Source organism: Mya arenaria, chromosome 1 (assembly GCF_026914265.1).
Source record: "Mya arenaria isolate MELC-2E11 chromosome 1, ASM2691426v1".
NCBI lineage: Eukaryota > Metazoa > Mollusca > Bivalvia > Myida > Myidae > Mya > Mya arenaria.
Window position 1 is genome coordinate 23,847,763 of NC_069122.1, and position 19,978 is coordinate 23,867,740.

Consider the following 19,978-nt stretch of genomic DNA (forward strand, 5'->3'; position numbering starts at 1 on the left):
CATAGACTGAAATGTCAGCTGATTGGATGCCTTTGAGAAAGTCTTAAGATTAAGATTGCAGATAAACATGTATCCTCTAAGCAGCAGGGAATGAGTAAATATGACCTAAGTTTTAATGGCTAATATGAGTTGTGACCTTGACCTTAGATTCTATGAGCTAAAAATCCATAGGGGTCATCTACTGGTCACCCCAACCTAAATGTCAAGTTTAAGGGCCATGGGTGCAGACATTGTCAAGTTATCACACAGATTAGCTTTTTGCCTCTATGGACACCTTGACCTTTGACCTGATGAACCCTTAAATCAATAGGGGTCATCTACTGGTCAGGACCGACCTCCAAGTCAAGTTTGAGAGCCATGGGTGCAAGCATTGAAAAGTTATCACTAGGACAACCTTTTCACATTCAAGGTCACGCTGACCTTGACCTTTGACCCGATGACCCTATATTCAATAGGGGTCAATTACTGGTCAGAACCTACCTTCATGTCAAGTTTGATGACCATTGTTACACCATTGTCGCTGTGAAATTGACCTTTGACCACTTAAATAAATAGGGGTCATCTACTGGTCAGGCCCAAACTCCAAGTCAAGTCTGAGGGCCATGGGTGCAGGCATTGTCAAGTTATCATTCGGCCAACCTTTAGCAATTAAGGTCACTGTGACCTTGACGTATGACCCGATGACGCCTAAAATCAATAGGGGTCATCTACTGGTCAGGACCACCATCCATGTCAAGTTTGATGACCATATATCCAGGCATTGTTGAGTTATCACTCTGACAAGCTTTGACAACTTTTCCTGTTAAATGCCACTGTGACCTTGACCTTTGACCCCTAAAATCAATAGGGTCATCTGTTGGTCAGACCCAACCTTCAAGTCAAGTTTGATGACCATAGGTCGAGGAATTGTTGAGTTATCACTCAGACAAGCTTTGGTCTACCAATGAACCGACCAACTGACCGACCGACATGTGCAAAGCAATATACTCCCTTCTTCAAAGGAGGCCTAAAAATGGTTTAAAACAAATGCTCAAGACAACATGTACAGAAGTATTCTGACAAAGGTTTATGTACATAGTATTCTGACAACGTTTTATAATACTACTGACTTTTTGACATGCCAGGGGTAAATATTTCCCACAATTTGACCTAGTTACCTACTTTGCCATATTCAGAAATGTTTAAATCAACATGTGGACAAGTATTCCGACAAAGTTTCATAACAATATGACAAAAAATATTAATTCATGACATAGGGAAAATATAAGATTTGACCTAGTGACTAAGGTTTTGACCAGAGGCAAACCATATTCAATAATTTTCAAGACAACATGTAGGCAAGTATTCTGAAAAAGTTTAAAGCCCATCCATTCAAACGCCACCTGGCTATCCAGTTTTCAACATTCTATAACCCATAATATTTAATGAAAAATTTGGTTGAAAATAAGGGTCTCATTTTCTGTCCCTGGAGCCATTAGATCTAGGCAGGTCAAAGAATAAATCACATCCGTGACACTTTGTACCCCATCAAGGTTTTTTGATATGGAGCCTGTAACATTACATACCCTATCGAGGTTGTCGTATTTGAGCCTGCAGCATTCACAATAGCCTTTTTTCCTGTCTTGTTGACGTTTTTGCTCCCGGCGTCTTCTCATCTCCCCGGCTGTTAACATCTGCACTCTCCCTGCCCCCTCCATATCCAATCTCCTGACACAACACAACATACACTGTACTCATATATAATCTCAATAAATCAGGTTTCATTCATTAAAGGTTATTGTAATTCTACATTTAAACAAGAGGCCCATGAGGGCCTATGATCTACTGGCATGGCTCTTGTGGTCATTTTCAATCCAGAGCATGTATGTATGGGTAAAAGGCAACAAACATATAGTTCACGTTTTTTGTTGGGTTACCTGCAAACGTTGCAACATCTGAGAGAATAAAGAGTTGTAAGCAGATTAGTTGCATGAACTATTTTAATATGTGCCAAGTAAAGGTCATCTGACAAAAAAAAAATTGTACTCATGGTCAAAATTTCATTTCTGTAGCTTTAAAAATAAAGGTCATTTGAGGACAACATTGATGCTCGTTTGCAAAACTGTACACATGGTCCAAATATCATTGCTGTAGCTTTAAAAATAAAAAAGAAGGTAACAAGGGGTGGGGCCAGCTTTGGCCTCAGGGGCATAATTTCAACTGTTTTGCTTGAGAGTCATCATATGATGCTCCACAACAAATATCTAAGGTATGAGCCTTGTGGTTTGAAACAAGAAGATTTTGAAAATATTTCTGAAATAAGGCTCTAAGAAACTTGTGACCCCCATGAACAACCATGGTAGCAGACCACTTAATTATGCCTTATTCAAAATAGCAAGTGTCTGCATAGCTGGTTCAGACAAAAAGATTTTCAAACATTCCCAAACTGTGAAACCCGGGGGATGGCCAGTAATGACCCCAGGGGCATAATTTGAACAAACATTCACAAGCAACTGTGCTTAGATGGATGTGCGAACACACAAAACGATTTTCAAACATTTTCCAATTTAAGTATACCAGACCTGTGAACCCTGGGGTGTGGCCAGTAATGACCCCGGGGGCATAATTTAAACAAACATTCACAAACAATTTTGTTTAGATGAATGCGCCAACTACAGATACTTTGGCCAATAGAACTAAAAAATGGCCTTTGGCCTTTCAACAAGAACAAGGCAGAGAAATTCACAAAATCAACTGCAGAACCAAAAAGCAAGTTGTCTCCCTTTAATCCTAAACTTAACTTTACATGTAAACTTGGCTAAAAATAGACAATTCGCTCATGCAGACTTGGCTAAATATAGGTTAGCTAAAAATAGCATTTTTTTTTAAACTTACAAGGCCCTTAATCTATGCATGCATGGGTGGATCTGGCTGGTTTTCGAAAGGAACCAAGCCCTGATGGATATCTAAATATTGTACAAGTTTTATCGAGTTACAATCAAAACTGAAGACTGTATCGTGTTCACAACCAATTGTTTACAGAGACACGCACGGACGCACATACGACGTACACTTTACCATCGCATAAGCTCTTTTGGCCTTTGGCCAGTAGAGCTAAAAATTACACTGCAATTTCCATGTGAGTGCACGCTCATCATAGTCAAATCAATTGCAGTCTTCACATCTTTTTTTTAAGTATAATATTTGTGTAGTAAAATATAGTTGCTAAAAACCCAAGGTCTTCAGACATTTCATAATTGCTTTCTCCATTGTCACTATTGTCATCATCATTCTTCAACCTTCCTGGCTTGGGCTATGCATGTTTTACCAGCCTTACTTTGGAGCAGAGGCTTGTGTTCAGCAATTTCATGCTACTAAATTTCATGTAACATTCACTAGTTTAATGTGCCTTGATTGTGTCAACTCGATGGTAATTGTTGCTATTAAATAAGGCATTATTTAGAGGTAAATACATGGCTAATCGTAGCTTGATAATTGACCAGAGTGTCTCATAACAAGCAAAAGGGCCAATTATCACGAAACGGCCTGGCACTGACATGATTTAATATCATTAATACATGTACGGTTTTACCGCATTATATTGTGTAAAGGACACTAGGATAGATTGGACACAGTCAAAAAATTTGGTGAAAACATGGGTAAAAACCCTTCATACCAAAGATAGGATGCAGTGGAGAAATGTCAAAATCAGAGCTGAAAAGTCGGCAGCCACCATATTTGTTTTGATAATTTATTTTTGTATCATAAATGGCAAAGCTTAAAATAAATCATGCGATATTAAAGAGCAAAATCATATGTGTTTCCTTGTACATTTCACGGAAATAAATAAGACATAATGAGCATGAAAAGTATTAGTAGAAGAAGTGATAGTCCAAGTAATAGTACAAAAAGTAGCGTGAATGATAATTTGTAAGTATTCTTTCTGATGGTGTATCGTAAACGATAACATTTCGACAATGATACAATTTGTTAAAGATGCACTCTTACTCCCACATAAGATTTACCACAATTAATAATATTGTGTTAATATTCAAAAATGGATGAATAAATGTCAAAAACAAGGGTTCTTATGAAGGATACCGGGTTTAATTTGAAAGAAATGTGCTTAAAATACGGTATTTCTACCTTATGAGATTATAGTAGATCACAGTAAATCTTTTAGCATTCACCAATCATTTAATAGTTTTGCGCTTTTTGCTATTAACTACATGGTTACATTCTTGTTACCAGTAATTAATAAATAGTTAAAGGTTTATCACTCAAAATTTATGTTTGTTATATATGTGTTTGTATTGGTTTTAAATAAGAGTGTCACTTTAAAGCAACAGCCTTAGGCCAAAAAAAAATACCTGTTTCCGGTAACCCAACCAACCCTATTTTTTCCTAGCCGACCCTAATCTTTTTTTTAGGCATAAAAGTAAAAAAATCAAAATTTAAAAATATATAGTCATTATTTTTTGCCTCTGTCACTGTTCCCGGAGCATAAACTTTATTCCTGATATGTTTTACCGAGACAGTGCTATACACTGGTGCACGCTAAAGAACCAAGGTAGCTCTAACCAGGTAACATTCTGTCTGTGCACTATGCTCAAAACAAGACGCCCATGAGGGTCTATGCTCTACTGGCATAGCTGTTGAGGCCATTTTCAATCCAGAGCATGTATGGGTAATAGGCAACAAACATATAGTCTAAGATTGCATTTTGTGTTTGGGTTAGCTGAAAACGTTGTGCTTTCAACATCTGAGGACAGAAAGTGTTGTAAGCAGATTAGTTGCATAAACTATTTTAATATGTGCCAAGTCAAGGTCATCCAAGGAAAGAAAAAGTTTACAAAACTGTACTTATGGTCAAAATTTCACTGCTGTAGCTTCAAACTAGAGAAAGTAGGTCAAAAGGTCACAGTCAAGGTCATCTGAGAACAACGTTGATACTTGTTTGCATAACTGTACACATGGTCCGAATTTTATTGCCGGAGCTTCAAAAATAAGAAAGTACCGTAAATGACTGGGTATAAGACGATAGGGGGTTATAAGACGCAGGCAAAAAAAAAATCCATGAGAAATCTGAGAAAAAACTTTTTATCTATGTTTTGGGTTAAAGGACACTTAGAAAAAATGTCAAAATTGTCTGCCAATTTCGGCCACCATGTTTGTTGACAGTGACGGAAAAAAAAAATATGTGAAAATGGCGATGGTTATCTTTAAAACCATACAATGATAATGCAAATTATGTTTCATTTTCATTGGTTTCATGTTAGGATAGGCACTGAAAAGAACTGAGTGTGACAATTTGTTTCTCGATGGCACTGAAAAGTGGCTTTTATGACAATTTGTAAGATTTCTTTCTGACAGTATAGCGTAAACGATAACCTGTCTGCGAGAATGAAAAGTTAAGTTATGCAAAAACCTTATATTGTACGGGTTTTTCTTAAAATGTCAACACCTACAGAAAAGAATAAAGAACGTGGAAAAGTGTGAAAAAACAAGACCATTAACGCATCAGTTTGTAGTTTTGGTATGTTAAACAGGTCTAAAACAGGCAGTGCGAGTTTTCACACCTTATCGTACAACTGACAAAAAACATTTTGACAGTGCCCAACTTTGCTTTTTTATATGCATGTTTAATAATTGTTATATTCAAAATAATATTGAATAATTTTAATCGTACAATATATTTTTTTAAATTATAAACGTATAACGATATACCGTATCCCGATATTCAACTCAGGGATGATAACAGAGCCAAGTTGCCAATCCTGAAAATGTCTGCGTGGTGTTCAGGGGGCCGCTCAAGGCCCCCGATGGGTCCAGGGCAAAGCCCTGGTGGGGGGATAAGGGAAGCTTTCTGTTCAAGGAGTACACCTTTCGGTTTGGTAGATATGATTATGTTCAACACGAGACATCCACAATCAGAACAATTATCAGGAATCCTAGCAGTGAAGTTTAACACCTTTGTCTTTAAACAAAGTTAAATTTACTCTTTTTTTTACCTGAAGTCACAGGCATTAGACATGTACCTGACATTTTGGTTCAGTTGTCCACTTCCCATAAAACTCAACTGGCTATGATCAAATGCCTGTGTGTGAACAGTCTACACTGTGGGATGTTTGATTTATAATAATGAACAACTTATCAATTATCATGCTTGCAAATGTTTATTGTAAAAGTGGTATTTATTTAATTTTTATGTATCATAAGAGTATTTATTCCATTTTCTGCACATTTGATGAAAATATAATGTTATTAATTATTATATATATTATTCTAAGAAATATCCAAACGGGACTTAAATGCTTTGGCAGCGTAGCTGTTGTGGACATGGTGGACATTGACGTATTCTGGTCCCCAAGCCAGATTTTTCCCCCTTATGGTGTTACATGAGTCCAGTAGCACACAAACTAGATTGTCCCACGGCAGTTCAAGTCTCTCAAACAGGCTTTCAAATTCTATGAAAATTGATTTAGAATCAGCCCTTGTGATTTTTAAGGAGGCCAAATGTCTCAACACTATTTCTTTCTCTATAGCAGAAAAATAGCTTCAACAGTTTTCTCATTGTTTGTGTTTGTTGACTTGTCTTAGTTGAAACAGAACCAAGATCCATTAACTCCTCCACATGTTCATCATTGAAATGGCTACCACTCCTTAAGTCATCTTGTATGATGCTGTACACCTTTGAAGTTTTAATTCGCTGAGAGCTTTTGTATCTTTGGCAAGTGTCTTAAGTAAGACACACTACTGTGGTGCTAGGGAGCATGTTCAGCCATAAATCCAAGCATCATGGCCTCTGGATTGAATTGTCAATTGTCAGTCATTGACAGGAACAACTGGATGCACTGGCTGATGTGTCTTTCATCCCTGACTTTTGTAACCATCAACATACCTGGATGGGGAAATACAAATTAAAACTATAGAATTTAAATCTCGCTCAAACTGGGTCCTCAAGAAGTTTTGTTGAACTGTCTCAAATAGAAAATAAAATGACTGCCTCTACTACAAAATATTTATTCATGTTTTTTTTTAAATTTGAACCAAACCAATTTTCATTTGAACCTCCCATTATGGTCAACAGCCACTTCTTATTGAGAACAATGCTTCAAACATTGTGAGAATAATAAAGAAACGGTTTACAGCGTAAACTTCAATCGGCCAAATAAAAATTGATTATTATGACAAAATCCGAATCGGGATGTCCGAAATAATGCTACATGCGCAAAATTCATTCTCAGTTTGATCACTTTCTATTAACTTAAAAAGAAACGTTTCGGGAATTTCTCTTAAAACGACCATCCGGATACTGTCTTCTAGTCCCATCTGTAATTTCCGTAATCACCGGATGCTATCTTAACCAATCAATATAGCTCGATTACCAAGACGTAAATAGGATCGTTAATTTCCGGCTTTACACTTCCGGAAAACTCACCTTTCGTACCCATATTGTTTGAACTGAGCTCCAATCGCTCCCTGTACCCCTCCCCCCTAGAAAAAAACTCAACAGATTTACATTAATCTCAAAATCGATCCGTGAGGCCTTAAATCTGGAATTCCGGAATTTAATCATCCCTGTCAACTGCCATTTTAACCCGTATATACTCAATCGATATGACACGAGTAACATACCTTTCTACATAAATCTAAACAAACTCTCGGCCTTAAATCGACCTCAGAAAAAAAGTTCAAAAGCTTGTTACTGGTTATTAGACGCAGGCATTTTTTTACATAGAAATCTGAGGGAAAAAAGTGTGTCTAATACCCAGTCATTTACGGTTGGTCAAAAGATCACAAACAAGGTCATCAAAGTACAAAATAAATACCTGTTTACAAAACAGTACACATGGTCAAAATTTCATTGCTGTAGCTTCAAAAATAAAACAAGATATGTCATCCCTAACTATAGTTATTCAGTTTCACCAGTTTTTCTATTTTTAGTAACAGTGACCTTAACCTTGACCCTGGGGACCCCAAACGCAATCCCATGAAAGGTATCCATAAACTCTTCCTATAGACCAAGTTTGGTCAAGATATCTCAACCCTAACTAAAGTTAATCAGTTTCAACAGTTTTTCTATTTTTAGTAACAGTGACCTTGAGCTTGACCCTAGGGACCCAAAACACAATCCCATGAAAGGTCTCCATAAACTCTTCCTATAGACCAAGTTTGGTCAAGATATGTCATCCCTAACTAAAGTTATTCAGTTTCAACCGTTTTTCTATTTTTAGTAACAGTGACCTTGACCTTGACCCTAGGGACCCCAAACACAATCCCATGAAAGGTCATTATAAACTCTTCCTTTAGACCAAGTTAAGTCAAGATGTGTCATCCCTAACTAAAGTTATTCAGTTTCAACCGTTTTTCTATTTTTAGTAACAGTGAACTTGACCTTAGGGACCCCAAACGCAATCCCATGAAAGGTACCCATAAACTCTTTCTATAGACCAAGTTTGGTCAAGATATGTCAACCCTTACTAAAGTTATTCAGTTTCATAGGTGAGTTTGACGCCGCCCGCCCGCCCGCCCGCCAAAACAACGACGTTCGTCATTCTAAAAACAAGGTTTCACTTTGTGAAAACCTGGTTAAAAAGTAGGTCAAAAGGTCACATTCAATGTAATCTGAGGACAACATTGATGCTCGTTTGCAAAACTGTACACATGGTACATTGCTGTAGCTTCAAAAATAAGAAAGTGTGGCAAAAGGTCAAAGTCATCTGAGGACAACATTGATGCTCGTTTGCAAAACTGTACACATGGTCTAAATTTAATTGTTGCAGCTAATAAAATAAAGAAGTAGGTCAAAAGGTTACAGTCAAGGTCATCTGAGGACAACATTGATCCTCGTTTGCAAAACTGTACACATGCAGTGGTCGAAATTAGCACATAGGCTTGCTCAAATTCTGAATTTTATATAGCAGGGCTTGTTAAAAAAATTGAGGTCAAGCAATAGTATAAGAATTCGGGCTTGTTCCACTGGCACCGGATTTTCAAACTCAAACATTTTTTTAAAAAATCAAAAAAAATCTTATAATTGCTTACTAAAAATTATAATACCGAATATGTAAAAAAATATTGAATTTTTTTTTTTTTTTCAAATATGCTCTTTGTACTGTATAATATACTAACATGGTATTGAACGCTTCTCTACCCGGGTCACGTAATCATCTTATTACTCAGTTCAAAAGAACTTCTGCAGATTGACAGTCATCGCAATCTAAGGACATGATATCATCTTCAAAATAATCAACCTTAACCCGCGAAGAAATTCGCCGGTCATACGATTTTTTGGACTTTATTCCCATTTTTCTGTTTTCCTGGATTTCTACCACCCTTGAGTTCCGGTTTGTTGTTGTTTTTCGCTCAGTTTGTAACATGTGATTTGATTGGTCGAATGAAAAGGCGGCATATTTAAATCTCAAATCGTTAACAAATTGAAACTCTAACATTTTGGCCCTTCTTCTCCGTTATCAAGCAAATCATGAATGAAAGTCCACATGAAATATGAATTTGCAATGATTCAATGCAATGGTTATACAGATTAAGGCATATTTATAACAGAAAACAACTGTCACTCGGCACTCAACATAACAATACATTTCCTATTTACGAGTTCACTGTATTGCTAAATTCTTACTGTTCGAAACGAAGTAAAATCGATAAATATAATGAAGAAACTTTGTTGTTCTTGGTATTCGAGTTACTAACCACTAACAGCTATAGGGGAACGCACCTGGCGCACCCCCCCAAAAAAAAAAAAATTAAAAGAAAAATATATATATTATTTCTTTTTTAAAATATAATAAATAAAATTAAAATAAATACATATTCCTATAATTGGATATTTTTTTTCTAGAGATTCATCTTCTGATAACGTTTCCAATGTACTAGTCAAGAAGGGTGAGAGACTGGTTTGCTGGATTAAGATGTCTGCCTCCAATCCAAGAGTTATTTGGTTATATCTAACCTGGTGACAAATGGAACATTGTGATGAGGCTAAACGTACACAGTACTGATTTCCAGGGGCGTATCTAGCCCTCTATTCATGATTGTGCTGGGGGGGGGGGGGGGTATGAATATTTTGAAAACAACGGAGCAATCTGGTGTATTCTTGGCGTTCTTAGGTCCTTTAGTACTTGTAAATTGACAGTTTAAGGATAATAAACCAACAAGTTTATTTTCTCGGCAGATCTTTTCTACAAAATAGCAAGTAAATAAGGTTTGATAATGTGAACAACACTCAGATTGTCTTACAGAAGTCTAATTGTCTGTCCTTTTAACCATTGAACTGTATAATTACATACTCGATGACAATGTCTGTTACATCATGTACTCAAAAAAACATAGTGATTTTGTATCTTTGGCTAAATTGTTTTATTTTTTGTCAGAATCATGCGGATTCAGCCGTGTATTTCGCTTATAGGCAGCTACGCGCCTGGTTTCTACCTACCAAACAGACTTGGCTGTTAAGTTATCAACTTTCATCACAATCAAGCAAATTATTCTATATATATGTTTTATTAGACAAATCTTGCAATATAAGTTTAAGCAATATTACAACACACATGAAATGGTTATAGTGACTTCTGACTTGGTCACAATTTATAGAGAGAGCAAAATAATTAATTTCCTTATTGATAAAAACTAGTTAAAAAGGTAACAAATTACTTAAAGTTCCAATATAGCTAATTTAAAAGTCAATACATCACTATTAGTTCCAATAGCTCTATAATGGAGTTTATTCATTTAAGAAGTTTAAAAAATGCTTTATTTTGCTGAAAAGCATTGGTAACACTTGCTACTTTAAAGGGCGCCTCTTTTAAAGCATGGATCTTCAAATGATTTTGCTTTTGCTCTACAGTAATTTAAAGCTGCACTCTTACAGAGTGAATGTCTGGTAAACAGTGATATAAGACTGCTAACAAAAGATTTGAATGTAATTTTTCATGTTTTTGTCAGAAATTGGATGTTTTATGGTAATATTTGAATGTAGTTTTTCATATTTATGTTAGAAAATTGATGTTTTATAGTAAAAAGCATTATTAACGCTTATTTTTTTTTAGATTTTGGCGTTCTTTCTTAAAAATGAGATTTGTTCTATTGCAAGTTACCTTTATTTTGATAACTGAATTGAAGGCTTTAATGCCAACATGAGCATGTTCTGAGACAAACCCCCCAAACATTTCATATCAGTGTCAAACTGTGAGAGTGCAGCTCTAAAGCCAAACTGGTAATACAAATTGAAAGCAATTATCCTGTAAAAACAATAGCATTATGTGCTCCCTACTAAAATGTTACAAAATGGTCTGAGAAACTAAACATTTACTATCCCCTATATTGAGCTGAGGTGAAATACATACATGTATATACCTACAAAGCAATATTCCTAAATAACATTTCATGCATTTCTAAAGATACTATTTCAGCAACTGTAAGTATCTTTTACTGAGAAAGTACACAAAGCTGGACAAAATCCCAACTCTTGCAAAGATAAAGACAGCAGATTGTCATTATGTAAGTCATTGTTTCCAGGTTGTAGCGATATCATGTTAAAACTGTTAACAGCGCTATGTAACATCTCCACTGAGTCCAGATCTAGGCGGTGGGATAGGAGATAGTGCCGGTGTGTCTCACTCTGTGGAACTGCAGCCCACAAGCCTACACTTCAATACATATGACCGTCACAGATATCGGTGTTGCCATCCATCACTTCCTTGCAAAGATATAAAAAAAAACTGATTTTAAAGGTTTATTTTAACCTAGCTACAACTGTACATTCATTTTAAATCTATTAATTAATGCACAATGTGCACATGGACTTGTAGCATCTGCATTATAATAAATGTTTTGAAAATATTTATTGATATTCAACTTTTCAGCAAAAGCTGGGGTATGTGCCTGTATAGTTGAGTGGTTTATCCATTTTCCTAATTTTTTTCTACAATTCTGATATCAAACTTTGAAATATATATACATGTGATTGTGATACAGGTAAATGTAAGCATAATAATATTAATCATTTTCAGTTTCAGGAAATTAAATTTTTTACCAAAAAACATGACCAAGTCCCTTTAAGAGCATTTTGGCAATTGCAAAGGAAATTGAGATGGCACTCATTTCTGTACGCATGTATAAACAAGAGGCCCAAAAGGGCCTATGCTCTACTGGCATGGCTTTTGTGGTCATATCAATCCAGAGCATGTATGTATGGGTAAAAGGCAACAGACATATAGTTTATGTTTTGTGTTTGGGTTACCTGAAAACGTAGCACGTTCAACATCTGAGCCCAGAAAGTATTGTAAGCAGATTAGTTGCATGAACTATTTTAATATGTGCCAAGTAAAAGTCATCTGACAAAAAAAATGCTTTCAAAACTGTACTCATAGTAAAATTTTCTGTAGTTTTAAAAGTTAAAAAAAGTTGGTCAAAAGGTCAAAGTCAAGGGCATCCTAGGACAACATTGATCAATCTGAACAAACATTCACAATCAATTGTGCTGAGATGGATGCACGAACACACAAAAAGATTTTCAAACCTTTCCAGATTTATGTTTACCAAACCTGTGAACCCTGGGTGTGGCCAGTAATGACACCAGGTGCATAACTTTAACATTCACAACCAATTTTGTTAAGATGAATGCGCAAACTACAGAACTTAAAGCTAAAAAATGGCCTTTGGGTTTTCAACAAGAACAAGGCAGAGTAATTCACAAAATCAACTGCAGAAGCAAAAAGCAAATTTTCTCTCAAAATCCTAGACTTGCAAATTGTCTCCCTTAACTCTAGACTTGAATTAACATATACATGTAAACTTGGCTAAAAATAGAATTCGCTCATGCAGACCTGGCTAAAAATAGAAAGCATTTCTTTAAAACTTTCATGGCCCATAATCTAGGCATTCATGGGCGGATCTTGCTGGTTTTCGAAAGGAACCAAGCTCTAATGGATATCTAGATACTGTACAAGTTTCATCAAGATATAATCAAAACTGAAGACTGTATCGTGTTCACAACCAATTGTTTACACAATAGCATTTTTTATACTATCAAGGGCCATAATCTAGGCATGCATGGGCGGATCTGGCTGGTTTTCGAAAGGAACCGAGCTCTAATGGATATCTAGATACTGTACAAGTTTCATCGAGATACAATCAAAACTGAAGACTGTATCGTGTTCACAAGCAATTGTTTACAGACGCACGGACGCACGGATGCACATACTACGTACACATTACCATTGCATAAGCTCTTCTGGCCTTTGGCCAGTAGAGCTAAAAACAAAGCATTAAGTTAAACTACAAAATGAATTAATCAAAGGTGTTCGTCACATTGCCTGCATGGATACAGTAATACATTTATTTTTTATTTTTTATTATCAATATTTTTTTTATTTTTTTTTATTATGCCAAAATAGTGAATATATGTCATTTAAAAATATATTCCACAATTCCACAAAAAAAAGAAAATTAGTATAATATATAAATAAATATAATGTTACTTAATAAATATACATATGTAAATGAACCAAACACATGTATACACACAAAATACATGCATGTTTCTACAATTATATAGATTATTATTTAACACGGCGTATTGGTAAACAGCTCTTTTTTATAAATAAAACATTTTGTACCTCTTACCTGTGAAACGTTTTTGCAATCAGATCACTGTCAAGGAAACAAGTCAATCCTGTGGTGCATATTAAGCCACTTTCCGTTGTCTCATGCAATTTCATATTCAGCTTTGATTGTATGTGTAATTCCAGAACCAGTCTGACCCGAAATAAGCACGCTCAAGTCACTCAATGCGGAATTTAATGTCAAAGACTTCTCTGTGATTAACACTTTCGGTCCAAATATTACAGTTGTTGACACTTATACGCGAAATGTCTCGCGGAGTTCATGGACCAATGAAATGAGCCGTTATAAAACCTTACTCTGAAACCGGAAGTCAAGGGTGGTAGAAAATCCAGGAAAACAGAGAAATGGGAATAAAGTCAAAAAAATCGTATGACCGGCGAATTTCTTCGCGGGTTAAGGTTGATTATTTTGAAGATGGATATCATGTCCTTAGATTGCGATGACTGTCAATCTGCAGAAGTTCTTTTGAACTGAGTAATAAGATGATTACGTGACCCGGGTAGAGAAGCGTTCAATACCATGTTAGTATATTATACAGTACAACGTACATATTTGAAAAAAAAATATTTTTCAATATCTTTTTTACATATTCGGTATTATAATTTTTAGTAAGCAATTATAAGATTTTTTTGATTTTTTAAAAAAATGTTTTGAGTTTGAAAATCCGGTGCCAGTGGGCTTGTTCATCCAAAAGTCTAATTTAGATGACTGCACATGGTCAAAATTTCATTGCTTTATCTTTAAAAATAAACAAGCAAATTCGTTGAATTGATATCCCCTGCCTGATTGGGCTTAGTCAAGGAATGGAAATCAATTGTGTTTGAAATAAAAAAAAAATATTGTATATAATGTAACATTTGGAATTGACTAAGAAACCTAGTTTATGACTCCATGTTACCCAGTTTCAAACTCAGGGATGATAACAGAGCCAAGTTGCCAATCCTGAAAATGTCTGCGTCAGGTTCAGGGGGCCGCTTAAGGCCCCCAATGGGTCCAGGGCAAAGCCCTGGGGGGGCCAAGGGGGGAGAAGCCCCCCGAAGCTTTCAGTATTTCAGGGTTTCTCATACCCTTTTTTGCCTTAGAATAGTGTTCAAGGAGTACACCTTTCGGTTTGGTAGGTATAATTATGTTCAACAGGAGACATCCGCAATCAGAACAATTATCAGGAATCAGGAGCAGTGAAGTTAAACACCTTTGTCTTTAAACAAAGTTAAATTTACTTTTTTACCTGAAGTCACAGGCATAACACACCTGAGATTTTGGTTCAGTTGTCCACTTCCCATAAAACTCAACTGGCTATGATCAAATGCCTGTGTATGAACAGTCTACACTGTGGGATGTTTGATTTACAATAATGAACAACATATCAATTATCAAGCTTGCAAATGTTTATTGTAAAAGAGTTATTTACTCAATTTTTATATATCATAAAGAGTATTTATTCCATTATCTGCACATTTTATGAGAATATAATATTATTAATTATTATATATAGTATTCCAAGTAATATCCAAACGGGACTGTACATGCTTTGGCAGTGAGCCATTGTGGTCATGTGTGTCGCCAATGTATATGAGGTGAGGGACAAGTCAGGGCTTTTTCTGCCCATTTTGGGAAGAAGACCATAGACATTTTGGGAAATTTTGCATCGTGAAAATGCCAAAATTTGTAAATTTTACAGTTAAAAAACAACAACGTCTAGTCTCCTGCGATTAGGAAATGATTTAATATTAGTTTATTTTCCCTTTAAAAGACCCAAAAAATATCAATCCTTGGGGTGTAATATCTATTGCAATAAATCATGACAGTTAATAAATTAAGTTCATACTGATCTCTGAATGTGATGAAAATCAGTAATTTCCAAGTTCAATTATCAAACAAACTTTACATCACATAATTTATTAGGATGTTGAAAATGAACCAGTACAGGTAAAAAGACTCCCTAAAAAAAAAAAAAAAAAAAAAAAAAAATAAATATTTTTTTTTTAATTGGGAGTTTTTTTTCTGAAGATTGGGAAAAATATCTTATATTTTGCTTTGGGAATGGGTCCTATAGTCGGACCCGTGGGTACTATAGAAAAAGCCCTGCAAGTTGACGTATTCTGGTCTCAAAGCCAAAAAATATTCCCCTCATGGTGTTACATGAGTCCAGTAGCACACAAATTAGATTGTCCAGATTGTCCCACGGCAGTTCAAGTCTCTCAAATTCCTTGAAAATTGATTCAGAATCAGCCCAAATGTCTTGACACTATTTCTTTCTCTATAGCAGTTTTCTCATTGTTTGTGTTTGTTGACCCGTCTAAGTTCAAACAAAACTGAGTTTCACTTAACTTCTCCACAAGTTCATCATTGAAATGGCTTGCCTCTCCCTAAGTCATCTTATATGATGCTGTACACCTTTGAAGTTTTAATTCGCTGAGAGCTTTTGTATCTTTGGCAAGTGTCTTAAGTAAGACTCACTACATGTGGTAACAGGGAGTATGGAAGGTCATGTTCAGCCATAAATCCAAGTATCATGGCCTCTGCATTGAATTGTCAGTCATTGACAGGAACAACTGGATGCACTGGCCGAGGTGTCTGTTCATCCCTTACTTTTGGAACCATCAACATACCTGGAAATTCAAATTACAACTATAGAAATTAAATCTCACTCAAACTGGGTCCTCAAGAAGTTTTGTTGAACTGTCTCAAATAGAAAATAAACTGACTGCTCCTACTTAATATATATTACTACTACAAAATATGTATTCATTTTTTTTTAATTTTCATTTGAACCTTCCATTATTATAGTCAACAGCCACTTCTTATTGAGAACAATGCTTCAAACATTATGGGAACAATAAAGAAACGGTTTAACAGCGTAAACTTCAATCGGACAAATAAAATTTGTAAAATGAAAATCGATTATTATGACACAATCCGAATCGCGATGTCCGAAATATTGCTACATGCGCAAAAGCCATTGATCACATTCTATTAACTTAAAAAGAAACGTTTCGGGAATTTCTCTTAAAAATAAATAGCAAATATACCTTTAAATCGACGAATGGATGTTTTTAAAAGTTGGTGGTGGTCGGTTTTTTCCAATACTCGTTTATTTGTCTTCGTCGTCTGTCATATCCGGATACTGTCTTCTAGTCCCATCGGTAATTTCCGTAATCACCCGATGCTAGCTTAACCAATCATATAGCTCGACTGCCAAGACGTAAATAGGTTCGATAATTTCCGGCTTTACACTTCCGGAAAACTCACCTTTCGTACCCATATTGTTCGATCTGAGCTCCAATCGCTCCCAGTACCCCCCCCCCCCAGAAAAAACCAACGGATTTACATTAATCTCAAAATCGTTCCGTGAGGCCTTAAATCCGGAATTCCGGATTAATCCGGAATTCCGGATTAATCCGGAATTTTACCATCCCTGCAAACTAATCTAAGATTTCATCAAGGCAAACATTCTGATCAAGTTTCATGAAGATTGGTCCAGATATATGCAAAAAATATAGCCTCTAGTGTCCACAAGTTTTTTTTTAAGATTTCACTCAGTGTCCTCATTCTTGACCCCACATGACCTACTAGTTTCAAACTATTCCAAGATTTCATCGAGGCATTCTGATTAAGTTTCATGGAAATTAGAGCAGATGTATTGCCTCTAGAGTGTTCCCAAGATTTCTGTAAGATATGACCTAGTGACCTAGTTTTTAACCCATATGACCAAATTTTAAAACGCAGTCGAAATTTAACCTAAGAGAACATTCTGGTCATTTTTGAACTTAATCAGACCAAACACCACCATAAAATAGCGTTCGGACAAGATTTTTGAAAGATTTGACCTAGTGACCTAATTTCTTATCACATGTGACCCAGTTTAAAACAGCTCCTAGAGTTTATCAAGGAAAACATTCTGATCAAGTTTTATGAATATTTGACCATGTATAATGCCTCTAGTATGTTCCAAAGATTTTTCTAAGATTTGACCTACTGACCTAGTTTTTGACCCCATGTGACCCACTTTTTTTAAGTGGTCCATATTTCATCAAGGTTAACATTATGACCAATTTTGAACATAACTTGACCAATCATTACCATGATATGATTCCGGACAAAAAATTTCTAAGATTTGACCTAGTGACCTAATTTTTGACCATATGTGACCCAGTTTTATTTCCGACCAAAAGTTCATCCAGGAAAACATTCTGATTAAGTTTCATGAATATTTGACCTTGTATAATGCCTCTAGTATGTTCCAAAGATTTTTCTAAGATTTGACCTACTGACCTAGTTTTTGATCACATGTGACCCACTTTTAAAAGTGGTCGAGATATGATCAAGGGGAACATTCTGACCAAGTTTGATCATTTTCTGATCAATGCCTACCAAGATATGGTACCGGACAGACGGACGGAAGGAAGGATGGAATGACGGACGGACAACGCCAAAACAATATCCCCCTCCCGAAATCTTCGATTCGGCGGGGGATAAAAAGTAGCCAGATACTACAGTGGTAGAAATTAACACAAGCCCTGCACTGGTAAAATGTCTTGCTCTAATTCTGAATTTTATATAGCAGGGCCTGTTAGAAAATTTGATGCCAAGCAATAGTATAGGAATTCGGGCTTGTTCATCCAAAAGTCTAATTTCAATGACTGATACTAGAGGGTCATCATATGATGCTCCATAACAAATATCAAAGGTATGAGCCTTGTGGTTTGAAACAAGAAGATTTGAAAGTTTTTCTTATACAAGTCTCTAGGATACTTGTGACCCCCGTGGCAGGGCCAGTTTTGACCCTAGTGGCATAATTTGAACAACCATGGTAGAGGACCACTAAATTATGCCTTATTCAAAATATCAAAGGTCTGCCTAGCGGTTCAGACAAAAAGAGTTTTAAATGTTTCCCAATCTAAGTATACCAAACCTGTGAACCCAAGGGCGTGGCCAGTAATGAACCCCAGGGGAATAATTTGAACATTCACAAGCAATTGTGTTTAGTTGGATGCACGAACAACAGACACTTCTAATCTTTGGCCAATAGAGCTAAAAATGGCCTTTGGCTAATAAAACTAAAAATCAATCAAGCCCTTTAAACTGTAATTTTGATCTCTTTTAACATGGGCAAGGGAGAGTAAAACATAAATCAACTGCACAACCAAACAAGAGCTTTCACAGAAACTCGACTCGACTATTACGCCGCTTTTCAGTGTAAGGATTGAAAAGTTTTGGGGAAACATGGATCACTGTAGAATTAGATTAGATTTCAATGCAATACATGATGTATTTGCTGAGATATTAACATAAAAGTGGTTACATGCAAAATTTTAACCAGAATTTATTAATCCAATAATAAAGAGCCATTATTTGCAAAATATAGTTAGAACTTGGTTATTCAAGTAGGTTGGGTGCAGTGTACGAAATTCGACTTTGAATCCGCTAGCCCATTCGGGCTACTAGACAGGAAATTTTACTAGCCCAAAACCAATTTCACTAGCCCAAACTTCAACACTAAAAAGTATCACTCGTTCGGAATAATTTTTGGAAGTTTGAATACCCTTCGGCAACGATTCTGATCATCTAATCAAGCACGCTCATACAGTTTCAATAAATGCTCCCCAATCTGAACAATGCGTCAATAATAAATTATAGTCATACATATATTAGTGTAGTCATCAAAAGTTCAGTAACTAATAAATTTTTCAAAAAGGTAATACGAGAAAAAAGAGGAAAATATTTTCTGAACATATCATTTATTTAATGGAAAGAATTATGCATGTACTATAAGTTCTGTTATCCAATGCATCCATGTCAAATCCGATATGCACCAGCAATTAATTGTGCAATGACATTTTTCAGTTTTCAACTTTCAGTTTCACTTTCAAGTGTCAGAAGTAACAACAAAAATATAGCGATGTTTATATTGCCAATATTCCTATAATTGTTCTTTAAAATGAATGGCAAAGCTATTCAAAGGTATAAAATAGAACCCTACTGTACTGTACACAGACAACGAGTTAACTATATCCGACAGTTCTCCTTTCACTTTGATTAAATTTGTCAGGAGGTAAGCGGGCACCTGTTTCCTCCGCATTTAAGACAACTTTTGTAGAATGATTATGTTCTGTTCGCATTAAAAACTTAAATATCTTTCGTTTTATTTTAGCTAATAAATAAAATAAATTTAAATGAAATAAATAAAATATCAATGTTGATATTGCTATTTTAGCATTGTTGATTTTTATAGCCATCGTAGTTGTCGAAAACTGCCGACATCATCCGTTAATTTACATAATGGGCGGAGTTAATGACGTCATAGAGTTTGACTGCTGCTAATAGACACAGTTACTGGTTAGAAACTGAT

General features: G+C 35.7%; 1 protein-coding gene across 4 annotated transcripts in view; it reads right to left on the reverse strand.

The window, feature by feature from the left end:
• The window catches only part of LOC128230122 (uncharacterized), a 99,808-nt gene that overhangs the window by 19,255 nt on the left and 60,575 nt on the right, over window positions 1-19,978 (reverse strand). For 3 of the 4 annotated variants that reach the window (XM_052942172.1, XM_052942163.1, XM_052942153.1), the window contains exon 10: window positions 1,566-1,707. The exons of the other annotated variant lie outside the window; for it this stretch is intronic. In XM_052942172.1, coding sequence (XP_052798132.1) covers window positions 1,566-1,707 — 142 coding nt within the window. The remainder of the gene's footprint in view (window positions 1-1,565; window positions 1,708-19,978) is intronic. 4 annotated transcript variants of the gene reach the window in all.